Raw genomic sequence first — 22,377 nt, forward strand, 5'->3', positions numbered from 1 at the left:
ATTAGAAAAAGTCAATAGTAATCAAGATGAATGAATGAATGAATCATGGCATTATATTGTACTAAATCATATTATTAGCAGAATTTTGTAGATTTTGTTTTTAAAAGGAAAATGCCAACTTTGAAAGTAGAATAACTTTGAAAGATAATGAAGTCAACCTAAATATATATAATTAATTTATATACATAAATATTTTGTGAATATGGAGCAATGACAGAATATAAATCTAAAACAATAAATAAGTATTCATGACTGTAGCTATATTATTATTGTTGTTGTTATTTACATTCAAGAGTTCAAGGTCTAGGAGTCCCAGATAAATCTGCAAAATTGCAAATAGACTCAACTAAGGCAAGTGACCAGAAATACCATATAAACTATTGATTAGCAAGAAAACCATGAAAGAAGACTGAAATTGTTCAAATAGCAAAAATACTACACAAAGAACAATGATAAAAAGAAAAAACAAAAAACAACTCCTGCCCAATTCAAGTAGGTTTCTTGGGAATTATTTTCCTTCCAAAGTCTATGCATCTTCTTAAAATAGCAAAAGAGTTGCTCTCATAAGTAACTGAATTGTGAAGATGATAAAACAGTATCTCAATGACATCAGATTTGGTAAAGCAATTTTTAAAATGTTAATTTTTTTCTAGATGACATCTGTATGAAACCATGTTTCTTTTATTTTACTTCAGTAATATCATTTAAATCCAAAAAATTACAGCTCTTGCATACAATCCTCAAAAGGATCAGAACACTTAGTGATGATACATAAAGACGGTGCCTGTTCATTTGCAAAAAATCCCCCCAAAAACAAAAACAAAAACACCAGCTTGCTCACACATAGGCAGGCGCACAGAGGTTTCCAAATGTATCAAATGAATATCTTTCTGTGTGCATGAGCTTTGTGGCCATGATTCCTGTCATTCACTGTCAAAACCCACTCTTAACTCAGTCACATCTTTAGCATTTTCATCTGTAGTATAAGCAACAATCTTCTCTCTTAATTTTTCTTTAGAAAATGCATTATATTTTTTTTCTCCACAAATACATATACACTCCACACAAATATACACAGTCAGTGTGTGTTTTTGGAATTTACATTTAAAACAATTTATCACTGTATTATAGAGTTATAATTTATGCTAATTATATATAATGCCTAGAAATGTATGCTTAGTTAGAAAGCATAGTTGAAAGACAATGTTATATGAGAACTAGTTGATTCAGGTAATTTTCAAATGAGTGGATGTATCTTATTCCTCCTACCTCTGTGACATTCTATTTATTTTATAGTTAATCTCACTATAAAATTCCTCTAGGTGATCTTAGACTTGTTGATGAATTTCTACTATAAGCCCTTACTCCTCCAACCATTCTATCAAGTCTGTATCCCTATTCCAGGGTTCTCCCTATAGTTTCAGATACATATACCAATTTTTTACTTGAACAGGTTCATTCTGATGTCTCACAGACACCTAAAACTCAACATATTCCAAATTGAACCAAGACCACTTCTCAAAATCTACTGTTATATTTTTAGTAACATAAATCTTAGACTTTTGATTACTACTTCTTTGTAGTCAATATCTTCCTCTCAGATCCTTTTATTGACCGTTTTTGTTGTTGCTGTTGTTAATCCTCACTGGAGGATATTTTTTCCACTGAATTTTTTTTAATATATATTTTATTGATTTTTTTTTACAGAGAGGAAGGGAGAGGGATAGAGAGTTAGAAACATCGATGAGAGAGAAACATCTATCAGCTGCCTCCTGCACACCCCCCTACTGGAGATGTGCCCACAACCAAGGTACATGCCCTTGACCGGAATCAAACCTGGGACCCTTGAGTCCGCAGGCCGACGCTCTATCCACTGAGCGAAACTGGTCAGGGCTTTTCCATTGATTTTTGAGAGTGAAAGGGAGGGTGAGAGGAGAGAGAGAGAGAGAGGGGGGGGGGAGAGAGAGAGAGAGAGAGAGAGAGAGAGATACATCAATTGGTTGCTTCTCGCACATGCCCTATGAAGTCTAGATACACAATTTCCTAGTGATTCAGTTAACATAGGATTGGAGAGTTGTTTTGTATGAATTAAGATTATTTATATCTTGTATTCAGAAAAAAAGATACCAAAATGTGTGACCCTACAGTACAGTCAGCTAGGTTAATTTGTAAGATTAATCTGTGTAGCATGTCAAAGAGGCAGAGGGGCTAATACAGCCACAGTATATTGAAGAAATGTAGAAAACAGACAGAGTTATGGAAGAATTTAAACCTTACGCACTTAATTAACTTACCACATTCAGATAATGATAAAGACATTCAAGATGACCCTCTTCCTCTCAATAAACAGCTCCCAAAGTTATGCTACCAAATAGCGTGTGTGTTCATGTAGAGATATATTTACTATTTAGACTTTATAACTTAAAATTGTTATATCACTTAACATCAATTTTTATTTTGGTGAGCATATACATTTAATATTCTGTGATGTTCGAAGTCTTTTTGCATGTGAATTTCCATGATTTCTAAAGGAAATTTTCAGTTGATTATTGTCTAATTGTATAAGTAGTCTAATTAGTCTAATTATAACTAATTATGTAATTGATTTAAATATGTTCAGTTATAATTAGATGTTTAATTACAATACACAATATGATGTCATGAACATCTTTTTAAAAGTTCTAGGAAAATAGCAACAGTATGTATAGTTTGTAAAATTTAAGTACATATTTCTTTAACATTCACAAAAATTAATTTCAAAACCTATATTTAAACTTTTAAAACTACTTTTTTTAAAATAAAAGAAATAAAGAAAAGGCATCCTACCTAATAAAAGAGAAACATGGTAATTAGCCGTACATCCGCCACTCTTCCCATCGGCTAATCAGGGTGATATGCAAATTAACTGCCAGCCAAGATGGAGGCCGGCAGCCAGGCAGCTTGAAGCTAACATGAGGCTTGCTTGCTTCAGTGATGGAGAACTCTGAGCTTGCAGTTTGAAACATTGTTACAAATATAGAAGCTAAACAAAACCCCAGAAACCTGCTTTCAGCCAGTCGGGATCTCAGAGCTGGAGTTGATACAGTGTTTCGATTATAGAACCCAAACAAACCAGATACCTGCTTTCAGCAGCAGAGGCCTCAGAGTTGGAGCAGGAGCTAAAGCTGGCCCAGAATAAAAAAAAAAAAAAGAAAAAAAGGAGCGGTTGGGAGCTTCTGTCACCCGCCAGCCTGAAAACAGCCCTCAGCCCCTCACCCAGACTGGCCAGGCACCTCAGTGGGGACCTCTACCCTGAAGGGTGTGTGACTAGCTGCAAACAGCCATCATCCCCTCACCCAGGCTGGCCAGGCACCTCAGTGGGGACCCCCACCCTGATCCAGGACACCCTTCAGGGCAAACCAGCTGGCCCCCACCCATGCACCAGGCCTCTATCCTATATAGTAAAAGGGTAATATGCCTCCCAGCACCGGGATCAGCAGAGCCGAGAGGCCTCCCGGCACCTGGATCAGCATGACAGGGGGCAGTGCCCAAACCCCCTGATCACCCTGCAGCTCTGTGTGTGACAGGGGAGCGGTGCCCCAACCCCCCAATCAGCCCTAACCTGAGCGTGACTGAGGGTGGCATCGCAACCTCCCAATCCGCCCTGCTCTGTGCATGACAGGGGGCGGTGCCCCAACTCCCCAATCGGCTCTGCTCTGAGCCCAACCAAGAGCTGCACCTAGGGATTGGACCTGCCCTCTGCCACCCGGGAGCAGGCCTAAGCCAGCAGGTCGTTATCTCCCAAGGGGTCCCAGACTGCGAGAGGGCACCGGCCGGGCTGAGGGACCCTCCTTCCCCCACTGAGTGCACAAATTTTTGTGCACCGGGGCTCTAGTTCTCTATATTTGTCAGTAGCCATTACCAATGGTGATATTTTCTATAAAATAATAACCATAGCCTTAAGCAGTTTTTCTATTTAATTATGAATATGGAACTTTTAAATATATGTATTTTAAGATATCAGTAAAGAAAGACTTCCAACTCATACTGATATTTTACAACTTCAATTGTAACTTATTAGAAACTTATAGATAGCAATGTATGCTAGACTACATCTTTAGTATTGAGTGGAAGTATGAAAAGCATAATTATTCTCTTTAGACTTATTACATAACTAGAGGCCTGGTGCACAAAAATTTGTGAACTCAGGGGGGGTCCCTCAGCCCGGCCTGTGGCCTCTTGCAGTCTGGGACCCCTCGGGGGATGACCACCTGCTGGCTTAGGCCCGCTCCCTAGGGGATTGGGCCTAAACTGGCAGTCAGACATCCCTCTGGCAGCCCGGGAGCCCTCAGGGAATGTCCACTTGCCAGTGGGGAGCAGGCCTAAGCTGCAGTCAGGCATCCTTAGTGCTGCTGAGGAGGTGGGAGAGGCTCCCGCCACCTCCGCTGTGCTGGCAGCTGTTAGCCTGGGTTGTGGCTGAGCAGAGCTCCCCTGGTGGGAGCTCACTGACCACCAGGGGGCAGCTCCTGCATTGAACGTCTGCCCCCTGGTGGTCAGTGTGTGTCATAGTGACCAGTCATTCCCAGTCTTTCTGCTGTTAGGGTCAGTTTGCATATTACCCTTTTATTATAAAGGATAGAGGCCTGGTGCACGGGTGGGAGCTGGCTGGTTTGCCCTGAAGGGTGTCCCAGATCAGAGTGGGGGTCCCGCTTGGGTGCCTAGCCATCCTGGGTGAGGGGCTGATGGCTGTTTGAAGGTTGGTCAAGCCCCACAGTGGGGACCCTCACCCCATGGGAGTGTGGCCAGCCTGGGTGAGGGGCTGAGGGTTGTTTGCAGTCTGGCCACAGACCCTTCAGGGTGGGGAGCCCTACTGGGGTCCCTGGCCAGCCTGGGTGAGGGGTTTATGGCCGTTTTCAGGCTGGCCATGGCCGCTGGCTGGAAGCAGGTATCTGGGATTTATTTATCTTCTATAATTGAAACTTTGTAGCATTGAGCGGAGCTCAGGGCCGGCCAGGGCAGGCGGGAAGTGTGGCTTCCTCCATCGCTGGGGGCAACCTAAGCCTCCTGCTCACTCCAGCTCCATGGCTGCCACCATCTTTGTGACAGACTAATGGAGTGAGGGTATGACTGTTAATTTGCATATTACTCTTTTATTAGATAGGATATGCTTTTGAATTTACATCAGCCTTGGAAACACACACCAATTTCATTTCAGAAACACTATCTAAAAACAGGTATAAAAAGGATTTTGTCATTCAACAAGATGGTTAAATAAATATTCAATTCAAATTGACACAATTATTAGTTTAGTATGAATAGGCATGTAGAATAGATAAATCTTACCTTAGAAATTGTATTTCATTTTATTTTATTCATTGTTATTGAATAGAAAATCCTAACTTTAAAAGAAATTTAAGTTTCTAACATTAATAAATAATCAGACTTATGATCTGACATTTAAATATTCCACAATATAATCCCAGTATACCTTCCCAGCTTTGTAGTCCACTTTTCCCCACATGGATCAATTATTGTTCCAGTCAACCAGAGACATAGCCAATCTTTAGAGATATTATCTTTCTTCTGTATTGTTGTAGGTGCTGTTGATTTCCATCTTTAATGCTCTCTCCATAGCAGTATTGTGTGACTCAATTTTGACAATAATTTTTACTTTGTGTTATAATCACTGTTTACCTTAACTTCTCCCTTAAATATCAATAAAGTTAGAGAAGAAACCTTGCCTATAACCTCTAACACTGGCAGAAAGTTGCCAATCTGTCACATAGAAGAACTCAGTTATGTCAATTGGATCTTAGTTACACTATGGAAACATGAAGGCCATAGGATCTATAGAAATAAATGAAAATATTAAGTCTTCCAATACCAACAAGGCTAACAGGGAAATTTCTTTCATTATGAAAGTAAACATGGAAATTGGTGGCAAACAACTGTGCAAAAAAATTACTAAGAATTAAAATATATTTATCTATATCTATATATGATAGCACATTAAGCAAAAGGAAAAGTCAACACCATTCATATTTTATTACAAATAGCAAAGCCATTATACTAAGCCACCCCCCCCCCCAAAAAAAAAAGTCAATCCTATAATTCTGGGAAATATTTCAAGGATACAACACAAAATTAATTTTAAATCTTTAACAAAATTGACATGTAGACATAATAACTGATGCCGTTAATTCAATAATACAATTCTGGTTTACTAAAAAATGTTTGGGTTTATTTTTTAATATAGGGAAAAACAACTGGATATGATAACTTTATAAATTAGAATCTGTATAGAAATTATAATTTATCATTGTTAAAATCAGAACCACTGGCTAAGTCCATTCTGTTGCTTTGTACAATCATACTTTACAGTTCTTCCAAATTTCTAAGGTGGTTAGAAGCTACAAATATGAACATTGTTTTCTATCAAGTAGATTTCTGGGTAAAAATGTTCTCTATGTCATATTCATCTTTATTATAAAAATGTGTCCATGAAACTGGAATCAGCCATGAAGTTTTCTAATTATTTCATTCAATGGAACTTTCATAGAAACCCTGCTTACTCTGTATTATCTATAATAATAAAAGGATAATATGCTAATTAGACTGGACATCTTCTGGACGTCATTCCTGATGAAGCCGGGCCAGAGGGAAGCCAGTCGGGGTCCTGGATGCCTGCGGATGGCCGGAGAGAAGCCAGCCCAGGCCCTGGGTACCCTCCGGCGGAGGGAAGCAGCCCCAGTCCCGGGTCCCGTAGGGAAGCCGGTGCCGGCAGCCGAGGGAAGGAAGGCCTACTCTTGCATAAATTTTCATGTATCGGGCCTCTAGTCTCTCTCTATTTGAAATCATATGAGTCTAAAAATGTAATTGCAAGTACTACTCCATCTCCCATGAGGAAACTGGATTCAAGCAGAGTTTCAAAATGGTAGCCCAGGAGGGCCAAAGGTTGAACTCGGGACAACGCGATTTATTTTCTCTGATAAGTGCGCATGTACAGCACGCCTCAGCATTTTTTATTTTCATACCAACAGGCAGATTCACGTATTTATGTTACCAGATTAGTCTCAGTAGGCATTTGCATTTGTGATCCCTACACACTAGTATACCTACTATGGCCCATTGAAAAAGAAATCCTTGAGTCTCCTGGAAGCTATATACTAACTATATATGCTGCTTGGCCCCTGAGAAGTAATTTCTCTATAAGTAACACTTCAGAATTTCTTAAGTAAATGACCAGCTTCCTATGCATCTCTGATAAACACATATATACTAGTATACACAAAGACTCAAAGCAGTATCTCAAAGGGTGATCAATCTAAATAAAGTTGGTTTTGTTAAATCTTACATGTGCTCTCAAATTTTTCATAGAGCAATAAATATTACATGTGACAAATAATTAAAATCAAAATGGAGGAGATGGGGTTTTTCATTGCTTGATTATAACACATTATCAATATCAATCATGTTCAGTTCAATAACCTTAATCTGTCTCCTCAAATCTATCTATAAATTCAACAAAACCTCACTCAAAATCTCACTAGACTTTTGTAGAAATTGACAAGATGATCATATAATTTAAGCGGAAATAGAAAAAAGCTAAAATATTCAAAACAATTTTTTAAAGAGATGAACACATTTGAAGGACTTATTTTTCCTGATTTCAGGACTTGTTATAAACTACAGTAATTAAGGCAGTGTGGTATTGGCATAAAGACAGACATATAATCAATGTAACAGAATAAATAGTTCAGAAATAGACCTTAATATATAGGGCCAATTGATTTTCAATTTAGGTGCCAAGAAAATTTAGTTGTGAAAGAATGATCTTTGCAATAAATGGTACTAGAACACATGTCTATCCCTCTGCAAAAAAAAAAAAAAGAACCTCATCCTAACCGGTTAGGCTCAGTGGATAGAGCATCAGTTTGTGGATTGAAAGATCTTGGGTTTGATTCTTGTCAAGGGCATATGCCCAGGTTGTAGGCTCGATCCCAGTGGAGGGCGTGCAAGAGGCAGCTAATCAATGATTCTTTCTCATCATTGATGTTTCTCTCTCTCTCTCTCACTTCCTCTCTGAAATCAATAAAAATATATTTTAAAAAAATGAATCTCAAACATTCCATCACACAATAAACAAAAATTAATTCAAAATAGAAAAAGAAAATAAGTTGGTAAATATAAGTGGATAATGATGGTTTAAAAAACAAAATAATGTCCTATTGATTTTTAAATATATGTAGAATTAAAAGACTAGACTCAAATAAAATATAACAAGTATAAATATTTTTAATGTATTCCATGTTTATGCCCTTATTGAGGAAGTGGTCAAGGGTGCAGGCTGTAATTTTTAAGTAACCAATAAAGTGATAATAAAATAATTTAAAATTCTTAGTTAAATAAAGGAGAAGATTAAATAATTACAAGTTTTTGATAAATCTAAAAGGCAAGAAAAGAGAGGTATAAAATAAAACAGGTGGGTCGTATAAAAAAAAATATCAGCAATTGGATTAAATGCACTAAAAACTGAGATTATCCAATTGGGTTTAAACAACAAAAAGCTATATACTGGTTGCCAGTGATGTTTTTAAATATAAAGCCATTGAAATTTTTGAAAGTAAAAGAGATGATTTACCATTCCTTTCCCCAACTCCCGCCTCTAAAAAACATAAAAACCACTAACTTGTGTAACTAATTAATGACAGACAAAAAAAAACTTTAAGGCAAAAAGCACTCCTAGAGGTAAAGAAGGATATTTCTTAATGATAACCTACCACAGGATATAATATGAGGAAGATAATATACTTAGTCCACCAGGAAGATATAATTATTCTAAATCTGTATGTACTAGTAAGAAATTTTAAATATATAAATTCTTAGATAGTAACTACACTCTCTCAGTAGCTTAGAACAGCAGACACAACAATAAGAAAACAAAGAGAAGGTCTGAATAACACAACAAATATGACCTAATTGGCATTCAACAATTTTGGAATGCACATTCTTATGGGTGCACATGGATCATTTATGAGAGTGGAACATAGGTTTAGTATAGTGTAAGTCTCTATTAATTTTTAAAGATTAAGATTATTCAGGGTATGCTTTTAGACACAGTGGGATTGAACTAGAAATTAATTAAAAATAAGTTGGACAATAGTGTGGTGAAGGCCAAAAGAGGGGAAGACTGGTAGATGAAGGTAGGCAAAGGGGGAGGAGGAGATGAGGGAAGTTTGCAATAACATCAATGTTAAAAAATTTTAAGAAAAAACACACACAAAGATAGGTTTCAGAGAAAGGTAACTTGAAGTCAAGAAATAGATTCCAGAGTCGAGAAGAAAACATTTTTAATAGAAAAAAATTATAACTAGAAAATTATCATAGTCTGGAAATTAAATGTATTAAAATAAGTTCAGTTATAACATCATTCTAATTCACAATTCATTAAGTTTTCTTTAGAGGGTGAGGAGGAGTTATATAGTGATTCAGGAATTACTAGAAACTTGGAGTCAATTGTAACCATCATTGGGCTAGTAATCCAGACATCTCCATAGGAGTATTGGCTCAATATTTAATATATATTTATTGAGGACCTTCCATGTGAAAGGCAATGTTTTCGCTGTTGAAAAGACAATGCCTCTAAAATTAGTGAGTGATATTCTAACAAGGTAATTTGATAGTTTCAGTGCTAGAAGAAAAAACAAACAACAACAAAAGAGTAACTATCGAAAGAAAGGGATGCACTTCAGATAGACCTGGCAGGGAAGGCCTTGCGGAGGGGATGAGTCCTCAGGATTAAGAAGACCCAGCCATGACATCTAAGTAATTACATTCTACATGGAGGAATCAATAGCATGCGGATGCTCAGCATGTTTAGGTATGGTGTGACTAGAACAGTATATGAGATATCAAAGATTAGGTAAGAGAGAACAAGACATCCCAACCAGTGTGGCTCAGTGGTTGAACATTGACCTATGAATCAGGAGGTCATGGTTTGATTCTGGGTCAGGGTACATGTCCAAGTTGTGGGCTCAATCCCTGGTGTGTGGCGTGAAGGAAGCAGCCAATCAATAATTCTCTTTCATCATTGAGATCTCTCTCTCTCTCCCTCTCCCTTCCTCTCTGAAATCAATAAAAATATATTTTTAAAGAGGGAGATCAATGCCAAATATGGTCTTGTAGGCTACAATACAATGAATCATACAAGGAGTTTTCAGTATTCATATCACTAGAGATATTAAATCAGAAAAAAGGTTTACATTTTTAAGTGATCACTCAGATGTTTGAGTTTTCCATAATAAAGTATGAAGCCAGTTAGGAATGGATAGCCACATTCCATGGAGAGGTGTGACGTCCTGTGGTATGGTGGGCTTGTTTATCAGCCATTTCTAAGTGATGTTAAGAAAAATCATTGATAATTCTCATCTATGAAAAAGCCAGTGTTTTCTTTGGCTATAAGAGCTAAATTCTCCATGTGATGATATTTGAATGTTTCTATCAGTTTGACCTGTAAACTATGCTTAATATTAACAAGTTAAGTACATATATAACGTAAAATTATTGGCATGTGTATTGCTCCTAATGATTGTTAGAGCAGACACAGATACATAGGCATTTCAGAAAGAGAGATAAGCAACATAATTAAGTAACCAAAGGCAGGAAAGATATTTTTAAATAAAAGCTATAAATGCGTGTTGTTGGCAATTAGCAACAGGTGAATCACAGAACTGGAAGAAAAGCTTGTTTGTTGTGAAATATTTTTAAGAGAATTAATGCAAACAGTCTAACAACAAAGGTACCAGCCCATGCAAAGTTAGAGAAAGCCTGTGGTATTCATATAGAAGGAAATATAAGTACTGAAATGGTCAAGTTAAAATGTTCTTTCTCAAAAGAATGAGAGGGAAAAATGAAGAGAGAAATGACTTATTTTAAAAGGCAGAATCAATTGCTACTAGTTTGAGAGCTCTTATAAGGTGGTATTTTGGAGTTGCTAATAGTAACAAATTCAAAGAAATGAGTGAATAGTTTTTTGTGCTTGTTTAATAACTTTAAAATAAATTCCTAATTATTTTGAAAGTATAAAGTTTTCCCAAATTTGGACAAGGTCCATGTACTCATTTCCAAGTGATCAGACTCATCTGCAGATAAGAAATAGCCATGTAGTGAATAGGGGTTTAGAATTACGTCAGTGCCTACAAACATTATCACATTATACTTCATGTGATAATTTTTGATGGGCTGATAATGTTTGTAGGCACTGAGGTAATTCTAAATTCTAAATTACATAAATTTTAAAAATGCCCATATATTAAAAATAAATTGATAAAAGTATAATCAGACATGATCATTTATCTGAATTTCTAAATCCTAGTGGCATCTAAGCATTAATATACTAAGCATTTATAATTAATAAATATTTTTACCTAAAAATTTTGATTTTAGTAAAAATTGAAGAATATATATCCATAGTGCAGAATATATATATATGGAAATTGTGATCCCATCAGCTGGCAGAGAATGATTGATGCAAAAAGGGAGGGGCGATGGGAAAACATCTGTAACAGTGTTAACAATTAAAAAAATATATAAGTGAGAGGGTCAGATTAAAACAGGTTTCAACACTATGTCATTGGTAATACATATGAACAATGATTTTTCAGAGATTTATATTATGGCAAGTAATAGCTGTTCTATCCCTGTAAGTAGCAATATATAGAAACATGTATTCTTATATATTCATGATATTTATGTATGTTATTTTTTGCAAAAATATGATTTATGCAGATATTTTGATATAGGAAGATGTTTTGTATCCTTTCAGTTAATATATAAATACTGGAAATTCTATGAATGTGAAACTGACCAGCTCTTGAACATTAAAGTAAATGGTTTGCTATACATGAAAATATATTTAGTGGTATAAATGGGGTGCATATACCAACTGAGGAAACCTCATGTCATTAGAGAGTTAAGATGTGAAACGTGTAATAATCTTTAAACTTTTGAAGAAATATTTGTAATATTTTAAGTTTAGTTGTATATTTCCCTAATTATGGATTTGCAATGTCTCAAAGCTTAAAAAATGTGGTCAAGCACCTTTTATCTAATTGCCTATATCAGGTTGTTTATTATTGTTATTTTTATTATTACTTTTATAATTATTATCCTCAGCCACAATTATTTTGAACATGTTTCCAAATATATTTTTTAATTTAAAATCTTTTCTGTTAAATAGTTTTGTGCTCCTTTGTAGTCATCAAAAAAACATTTTGATTAAACAGCGTTCAAATATATTCCTATAAACTTCAATATCTTCTTTAATAATTATTATTCTCTACTCTCAGTATATTACAAAAACATATTTCATATTAAGTTCACTCTATAAAAATTAATTCAATTTTTCTTTTTCTAAAGTAAGTTTTTAATGACTCATTAGATGTTTTACTTTTTACATAATTAAGGCTCTACTCATAAATAATTGAAAACCAAAAATGAACAAATGAAATTCGACAGATTTTTTTTCTAAAACCAAAGTGAAATAAATGTCAAGTATATTTCTGCATTTCTTTAAAACTTATTTACCATTGAAATGGGGAAATCAAAGTCTTTTAAGAAATATTTTCCACAAAGAAAAGCATTCAGCAAATGTATAATTATGTACTTTACTAGAGGCCCGGTGCATGAAAATTCATGCACTGGAAGGGGGTCCCTCAGCCCAGCCTGCCCCCTCTCACAGTCCAGGAGCCCTCAGGGGTGGGAGGAGACCTGGCGATCAGGGGAAGGCGACACTCCATCGCACCTCTGCTGCTGCCACTGCCAGCAGCGCAAGCCTTGGCCAGCCCTGGTTACCTGAGCCTCGGGTGGCCCTGGGAGGCTGGACAGCCACCATACAAGGCTTGCCTGTGCCTCAGGCTGGCCCTGGGTGGTTGAGGGGCTGAGGGGACTGGGGGACTCCAGATGCAGGTGCACAGAGCTTCCCTGGTGGGGCTGAAGGGACTGGGGGCCACCATCTTGTGGCTGTGGTCACTGTCATCTTGAGGGCAGGGCAGTCAATTAGCATATACTCTCCTTATTGGCTGCGAGTGCCACCATCTTTTAGGGCGGGGCAGCAATTAGCACATTCCCTCCTTATTGGCTGTGGATACCGCCATATTTGAGGGTGTGGCAGTCAATTAGCATATCCCCTCCTTATTGGCTGTGGGCGCTGCCATCTTTGAGGACAGGGAAGTCAATTAGCATATTCCCTCTTTATTAGATAGGATAATGAAACCTAGGTGAACTTATGAACAAAGATATGTAATTAGAATAATTAATTTAATTTGTTTCAAGAGTTAACGTAAGACTTAATGAATTGCCATGTAAAAGTTAAACCAATTTTCCTTCATTATTTGAGTCTTCTGATCATTCAATCAAGATTATATGTTTTTAAAGGCCAGGTTTGAAGAAACTATCTTTTTTTAATAGATATATTTCATGCTGCTTGAATTAGGATAGTATCCTAACAGAGTGGGGTGGATATACTATACCTTAATTCCTACCTGGGTAAAGAAGGGTTCATAAATCTCCACTCCTTTATCAGATCCTTGTAGTAACACCTCTTGGCCACGCCTCCAGCTGTACCGAACAGGGGGGTTGGAGTTGGCAACACACCTGAGGAATACTGTTCTCTCATAGTAAAACTGTTCTTTAGCTTCACCTATACTTTGATGAACAGTTACTATAGGATCATCCAAATCTAGAAGAAAATAAAAACAAGAAATGACAATGTTGAGTTACATGGCTTTTGAAGTATTATTGTACATGTCAAAACTAACCAAAGAGGCATTTCTTAATTGACTTTATTATTTCTCACTAGATTCATTTTTTTCATTGAGTTACTAAACTCATTTACAGAGAAATTTCCAATGATGAACAGTAAAAACAAGTAATAGCTATTTTTTAAGATCTCTATTTGTTGAGATAGTACAAATGGCCTAGCACATTTACAACACTTTGCCAACAGCTGCATAAAACAGAGCTCCAAGTAAAACATCAGAATTCAAAATACTCAATTTCAAGAGCCTGGCTAACACAATGAACCATAGTGACAGAGAAATAAATATCAAGCAGCACAACTGACACTTCCCCTTGACATACTTCTTCCAATTATATATAACTGATATATTAAAAATGATAAAAAAATTGTGTTTATAAATAATTATAATAATTATAGTAAGAAAACGTGATCTTGTACTGAGTTAAAGTTTTTCCTTCATTTCATATTTTATATCCCAGATCATATTTGTTGATACGAAATGTGTTAACAGAATGTACTATTAAAAGGTATTAATACTTTTTCTGAATATAGGAACCAAATGTTTGACATTTTACATGCATCCCAAATAAGGATGTATACCACAGGACTTAGCAAACATTTTCTGAAGAAAAGGAACACACAAAACAATATGTAAATATCTTGGTCTTGGTGGGTCATATAGTCTGTCTCAACTCAGCTTTATCAATGTAGTGTGAAAGCAGCCAAAGACAACAAGTAAAATGAATAAGAGATGACTATTGCTGAGTACCAATAACATTTATTTGCAATTGCAAGTGCCCTGGCCCGATTTGGCTAATGGGCAATTGTCTGCCACACCCTGATATACTATAGGCCAGGTTCTTTTCTTAAGAGAAAAAGAAATTAAGAAGTGTATGTGCTTTAAAACAACTGTATTGCATATTTAAAAGTTGCTAAGAGAGTAAATCTTAAAAATTCTCAACACAAGAAAAATAAAATTGTAACTGTATGTGGTAATGGATGTTAACTAGACTTATTGTGGTATCATTTCACAATACATACAAATATTGAATCATTATGCTATATATCTGAAATTAATATAATGTTATATGTCCATTATATATCAAAAAATGGGGAAACATAAAACAAGAACCATAGGTTCCATATGCTAATATAAACTTAGTCTATACTTATTAAGAGTGATGCAAAACATTAGTTATATTTAAAGATTAATTTCACTGAGCTTTAGTCCTTTAGCTTTATAACTCTAAAAGGTAACTTTTGTAGTCTTAAATTTCCTTATCAATTAACTGGAATTGATCATGGTACATATTAATAGGGCTGTGGGAGGAGTAAATGAGATAGTCTATAATGCTTTGGCACATGATAAATGCTCAATAAAAGTTAGCTATTATTATTGTTATTATTATTTAGATTCCCATTAATTCTATGTTGTTTTCATACCTTTATTTTAAATAGGTAAAGATGTCACTTTCCCATTTGTTCCGGCTATCAAATGTTTCTACATAACACATATTTTTATATGAAATCTGAAAAGGAGCAACCATCCTATCTAATGATAGACAAACATGGTAATTAGCCATACCTCCAACATGCTTCCCATTGGCTAATGAGGGAAATATGCAAATTAACTGCCAACCAAGATGGCGGCCAGCAGCCAGGCAGCTGAAGCGAACAGGAGGCTTGGTTGCCCCGGTGATGGAGGAAGCCAAGGTTCCTTGCCTGCTGCTGCCGGCCTCTGAGCTGCACTCTAAGAAACAATGCTGCAATTATAGAAGCTAAACAAACCCCAGAAACCTGCTTTCAGCCAGCCGGGCCTCAGAGCTGGAGCTGCAACAGTGTTTTAATTATAGAAGCCAAACAAACCCAGATACCTGCTTTCAGCAGCCGAGGTCTCAGAGCTGGAGCCGAGCCTCAGAGCTAAAGCTGGCTCCAAGTTCCAGTGACAGCCATAGAAAGTAAATAAATCCCAGAATTAAAAAAAAAAGAAAAAAAGGAGAAGTTGGGAGCTTCAGTTGCCCGCCAGCCTGAAAAGGGCCCTCAGCCCCTCATCCAGACTGGCCAGGCACCCCAGTGGGGACCCCCACACTGAAGGGGGTGTGACCAGCTGCAAACAGCTATCAGCCCCTCACCCAGGCTGGACAGGCACCCAAGCGGGACCCCCACCCTGATCCGGGACACCCTTCAGGGCAAACAAGCCAGCCCCCACCCGTGCACCAGGCCTCTATCCTATATAGTAAAAGGGTAATATGCAAACTGACCCTAACAGCAGAAGGACTGGGAATGACTTGTCACTATGACACACACTGATCACCAGGAGGCAGACGCTCAATGCAGGAGCTGCCCTCTGGTGGTCAGGATGCTCTCACATGGGAGGAGCTCTGCTCAGCCACAAGCCAGGCTGATGGCTGCCAGTACAGCGGTGGTGGTGGGAGCCTCTCCTGCCTCCTCAGCAGCGCTAAAGATGTCCGACTGCAGTTTAGGCCTGCTCCCTGCTGGCAAGTGGACATCCCCCGAGGGCTGCCGGGCTGCCAGAGAGATGTCTGATTGCCATCTTAGGCCCAATCCCCTGGGCCAAGGGCCTAAGCCAGTAGGTGGCCATCCCCTGAGGTATCCCAGACTGCGAGAGGCCACAGGCCAGGCTAAGGCCCCCCCCCCCCCACCAAGTGCACAAATTTTTGTGCACTGGGCCTCTAGTATATATATATATAAACATAATGGTGAGGTTTGTGAGCATATGCTATCTGAATATTTAAAAGACATTTTTCTCTAGAAAATAGTCCTTTTTTAAAAAAATATATATTTTATTGATTTTTTACAGAAAGGAAGAGAGAGGGATAAAGAGCTAGAAACATTGATGAGAGAGAAACATCGATCAGCTGCCTCCTGCACACTCCCTACTGGGGATGTGCCTGCAACCAAGGTACATGTTCTTGACTGGAATCGAACCTGGGACCCTTGAGTCCACAGGCCAATGTTCTATCCACTGAGCCAAACCAGTTAACGCTATTCTTTTTGATATATTAAAATAATTGTAAGCCAGCAAAAGTAGTAAAGTAATAATTGCCCTAAGGTATCAAAATTACTGGTAAATACAGAATCCCAAATTTTCCCAGTTAAAAAAGGGGGGGAGGGTTCAAATGTGAATTGCTTGACAGTCCTACTTTGATTTCTTGTTTTGCAATATTCTGAGGTTTGGTGGTTTTGTTGTTGTTTTTTTTCCCCACCCAACATTAGAATCTTTTCACAACTACCCCAAGGGCCTCTAATTTTGGCAGTTTAACTTTCCAGAACAACTGCTGCTTTTCAGTAAATTTTTAAGGAACTTTCTGTTTAAATTCACTCTATTAACTGTGCAGGGTTATATGCTTTTGGTTTAAGTGAGTCAGAGTATGTATGGATTCTATCCAGCATTATTATCCTGAAATATGTACAGGCCTTTAAACTTCATCAAATCCTACAGGAGACTGATGAGCTGAAGTCAGCCTTAGTGACTTGATGAATAGGGTATACAACTTACGTTGTGATCAATTGAGAGGTTTTATTTTTTTCCTTGTACAAATGATTTTTTACTGTTACAGTCTCATTTTTAGAAAATATGAAATGTGTTATGTTGTAAAAATGAATTCTGAAGCCAGAAAGTTTAAAAACATATAATGATATTGGATAGTAAACAGTATAAAAATAGTGGGTCTCCTTGGGTTCCACATCTATAATAACAAAAGCATAATATGCTAATTAGACCAGTCAGCCGAACATCTTTCTGGCCATCCTTCTGGACAAAGCCACAGCGGCTGCCAGGGCCAAGGGCAGGCAGCCAGTGGCCGGCAGCGGCAGCAGTGGCAGCAGCGTGATAGGGGCAGCACCTTCCCTTGATCCGCTCAGTTGCCTCCCACAGAGGTGTCAGTAGGACATCCCCTGAGGGCTCCCAGACTGACAGGGGGCAGGCCAGGCTGAGGGACCCCCCCACCCCACCGCAGTGCATGAATTTTCATGCACCAGGTCTCTAGTAGTTTAATATTGTCCTTTCCAACATTCACTTATTGATTTATCTCTAGCTCTTTTCTTATTAGGTGGTGGTGTCAAAATGTTCAGTTAGAAATAGATAAAACTTGAATAACCACTTAAACATGTTCTTCCCTGACCTAGATGATATTTGAGTCACTGGCCATGAGAGAATCTGATCTTATGACAACCAAACTTACTGAACATTGTATTGGCAGAATTATCTGTTGAATGCACCTATGTTTAGGAATTTCTGCTTCATAAATATCCTAAGTCATTTTTTCAGATTTAAAAATAATTATGCTAAAAAGATTTATTTTAGACAAGTCAAAATAATGGCATCACCAAATATGTATGTATATATATGTGCTATTTATATACATATATGCATATGATATATAGTTTAAGCAATGCCTTTTTCATTTAAAATATATGTTTAACATATATTCTTCATATTATTGAATATATACTGAGTAAGTGCCTTTAGTCAGGTTTGTTGGAAAAGAGATCCTAAGACAGAGATATCTGTGCAGAAAGTGTACAGACATACCTCAAAGATATTGCATCTTCATCTAGATAACACAATAGAGCAAGTATCATGATAAATGACTATACTAATCTTTTGGCTTGCCAGGACATATAAAAGTTATGTTTACACTATACTGTAATTGAGTAATTTTCAACCTTTTTTGTTTCATGGAACACAAACTAATTACTAAAATCCAGCAGCACACCAAAAATATATTTTTTGCTGATCTGACAAAAAATAGGTATGATTTTGATTAATTCACATCAGACAGCTATTGTTGTATTGGCTTTTGTCATTTTTTTTAACAATCTAAGAGAAAGAGGTCAGTGCCTCTGACTAAATAGTTTTAAAATTTGTGCGGCACCACTTAAAAATTGCTGCTATAGTCTATTACAGAGGTGGGCAAACTTTTTGTGAGTGCGTGCCAAAACCAGCAAAATCTCTGACTCAAAATTCTCCTGCGTGCCAACCCTAATTTTTTGAAAACATGTTATGCCCACTTGATATCTCTTAAGGTGTATGTATGTGAAGAACCTTGAAGAAATAATAAAATTCATTCGAGCGACAAAAACACAGTATATGATGATGAAAAAGACATTTATTTTTTAATGTATACATGTACACTGATAATCTGACAGAAAACTTTATGACTCCGTTTGATATTATCAGTGGGACTTTTGCTGCTGCATCACTGATGACAGAGATTTTACATCAGGTTTATATTTCGTGACCTTCAGAAATATGCACAAGCTACTACTTTCATCTTTCAGGCTACTCCTATTATGAGACTTAACAAAATTCATCACTGAGAACAAAGATTCACAAGTGTATGTGGATGAAATCAAAACACTGGTCGGATCTAGGAAGGCAGGGAGAGTTAAGGCATAGGCATAGAAATTGCTCTTCCCCTCTCTCGTCAATCCATGTCTATGGTCTTTAAGATAACTTGTTATGTAAAATTATTTATTTATCTAAGATGCACCTACACTGAATTTATCTGAAAATTAAAAAAGTCGATATTAAGAAAAAAATTGTAAATGGAAGATTATAAGAGAGGGTGTCACGTGCCAGCAAAAGTTACTGGCATGCCATACTTGGCACACATGCCAGGGGTTGCCCACCCCTGATCTATTACATGTGTAATAGCATTATGTCTAAAAACCAATGTAAAATACTTAAAAGTACTTTATTGCTAAAAAATGCTGACCATCATCTGAGCCTTCAGTGAGTCATAATCTCTTTGCTGGTAGAGGTTCTTACCTCAGTGTTGATGGCTGCTGACTGATCAGGGTGGTAGTTGCAGAAGACTGGGGTGGCTGTGGTAATTTCTTAAAATAGGACAATGAAGTTTGCCTCATTACTTGACTCTTCTTTTCATGAATAATTTCTTTGTAGCATGCGATGCTCTTTGATAGCATTTTATCCACTAGAGCAGTGGTGCTCAACCTTCCTAATGCCACGACCCTTTAATACAGTTCCTCATGTTGTGGTGACCCCCAACCATAAAATTATTTTCGTTGCTACTTCATAACTAATTTTTTTTTCATAACTGTAATTTTGCTACTGTTATGAATCGTAATGTAAATATCTGATATGCAGGATGTATTTTCATTGTTACAAATTGAACATAATTAAAGCATAGTGCTTAATCACAAAAACAATATGTAATTATATGTGTTTTCCGATGGTCTTAGGCAACCCCTGTGAAAGGGTCATTTGACCCTCAAAGGGGTCACGACCCACAGGTTGAGAACAGCTGCATTAGTAGAACTTTTTCAAAATTGGAGTCACTCCTCTCAAACTCTGCCACAGATGTATCAACTAAGTTTATTGTAATACTAGAGGCCTATTGCACAAAAAGATTAGTGCAATAGGCCTTCCCCTCCCCTGGCTGCCGGCATTGGTTTTCCTCCGGCACCCAGGACCCAGGCGTTCGCTCTGGCCAGAACCACCTTCAAGCCTTCGCTGCTCCGGCCGGAGCTGCCTTCAGTATTTGCTCCGCCGCTTTGCACCTACATATGCAAATTAACCGCCATCTTTGTTGATGGTTAATTTGCATATCTCGCTGATTAGCCAATGGGAGGCATAGTGAAGGTACTGTCAATTACCATGTTTGTCTATTATTAGATAGGATTCTAAATCCGTTGTTGTCATTTCAGCAACCTTCACAGCATCTTCAAGAAGAGTAGATTTCTTCACAAGAAACTACTTTATCTGCTCATCCATAAGAAGCAATACCTCACCCATTCAAGTTTTAATATGAAACTGCAACTCACATTTTCAGGCTCCACTTTTAATTCTAGTTCTCTTGCTATTTACACCACATCTGCACTTACTTCCTTCATTGAAATATTGAACCCCTCAAAGTCACAATGAAGGTAGGAACCAATTTCTTCCAAACTCTTGTTAATGTTCATATTTGAGCTCTTCCCATGAATCAGGAATGCTCTTAATGGCATTTAGAATGGTGATTTTTCTGCAGAAAATTTTCCTTTGCCCAGATCCATAAATGAATCACTATCTATCACAACTAGAGCTTTACAAAATGTTTTTATTAAATAAGGCTTGAAAATCAAAATTACTCCTTGACCTATGGGCTTCAGAATGGATGCTGCTATCAGGCATGAAAAAAACATTATTCTCATATATCTCCATCAGAGCTCTTAGGTGACCAGGTGCACTGTCATTGAGCAGTACTATTTTAAAAATAATCTTTTTTCATAGTAGGTCTCAACAGTCAGCTTAAAATATTCATTAAAGCATGTTGTAAATAGATGTGCTATCATCCAGGCTTTGTTGTTCCATGTATAGAACATAGGAAGAATAGGTTTACCATAATTCTTAATAGCCCTAGGATATTCAGATTATTAAATGAGCGTTGGATTCAACTTAACATTACCAGCTGTATTAGCCCATAAGAAGAGAGTCACCCTGTCCTTTGAAGCTCTCAAGCCAGGTATCAACTTCTTCTCTCTGGCTATAAAAGTCCCAGATAGCATCTTCTTCCAATATAAGGCTGTTTTATCTACATTAAAAATATTTTTCTTTAATATAGCCATCTTAATTAGTTATCTTAGCTAGATTTCCTGGATAACTTCCTGCAGCTTCTCCATCAGTATTTGCTGCTTCATCTTGCACTTTCATGTTAAGGGGACAACTTCTTTCCTTAAACTTCATGACCAAACTTCTGTTACATTCAAACTTTTCTTCTGCAGCTTCTTTACCTCTCTCAGTCTTCACAGACTTGAGGAGGGTTGGTATCTTGCTCTGGATTAGGCTTTGGTTTAAGAAAATATTGTGGCTGATTTGGTCTTCTATCCAGACAACTACAACTTTTTCCATATCAGCAATAAGGCTTTCTTTATTATTCATGTGTTAACTAGAGTAACAATTTTAATTTATTTCAGGAATATTTCATTTACATTCAGAACTTGTTTGTTTGACATAAGAGGCCTAGCTTTTGGCCTATCTCAGGTTTTGATATGCCATCCTCACTAAGTGTAATCATTTCTAGCTTTTAATTGAAAGTGATGTGTGGCTCTTCCTTTCATTTGAACACTTAGAGGCCACCGTAGGGTTATTAATTGGCTTAATTTCAATATTGTTCTGTCTCAGCTAATGGTGGAGGGAAAGAGAGGGGGGTGGCAAATTGGTGGAGCAGTCACACACACACATTTACTGATTATAGGGGCATGGTTCATGGCACCCCAAAATAATTACAATAAAGCAGATCACAATAAAATGAGGTATGCCTGTATTGGAATGTACCTTCCAGATCAACATCTATGGGGGACTGAAGGAAATAGGATTGTTCGGGAGAAAAATTGAACTACAGTGCAATTGCAACAAAGGTCTTAGTAGCTCTAGAGAAGTTTGAAAGCTGTGATGTTCCCTCCGAGCTGTCCTGGCTTAAAAGCCATGGAGCTAAGCCTTTATACAACCACAACCTCCCCCATTAACTATTCCCAGTATGTGTGCTCTCCCACCCAAGGTGCATGACCTTGGGAGGAACACAGCTCTGTTTGGCTTAGGGCAATTTCTAGAGAAATATTTAGCTAATAGCCAT

General features: G+C 37.3%; 1 protein-coding gene across 1 annotated transcript in view; it reads right to left on the reverse strand.

Moving 5' to 3' along the window:
• The window catches only part of MDGA2 (MAM domain containing glycosylphosphatidylinositol anchor 2), a 954,748-nt gene that overhangs the window by 344,072 nt on the left and 588,299 nt on the right, over window positions 1–22,377 (reverse strand). Inside the window, exon 4 of the mRNA XM_036347018.1 lies at window positions 13,521–13,717. Coding sequence (XP_036202911.1) covers window positions 13,521–13,717 — 197 coding nt within the window. The remainder of the gene's footprint in view (window positions 1–13,520; window positions 13,718–22,377) is intronic.

This window comes from Myotis myotis, unplaced genomic scaffold, assembly GCF_014108235.1.
Source record: "Myotis myotis isolate mMyoMyo1 unplaced genomic scaffold, mMyoMyo1.p scaffold_m19_p_1, whole genome shotgun sequence".
NCBI classification, from domain to species: Eukaryota; Metazoa; Chordata; class Mammalia; order Chiroptera; family Vespertilionidae; genus Myotis; species Myotis myotis.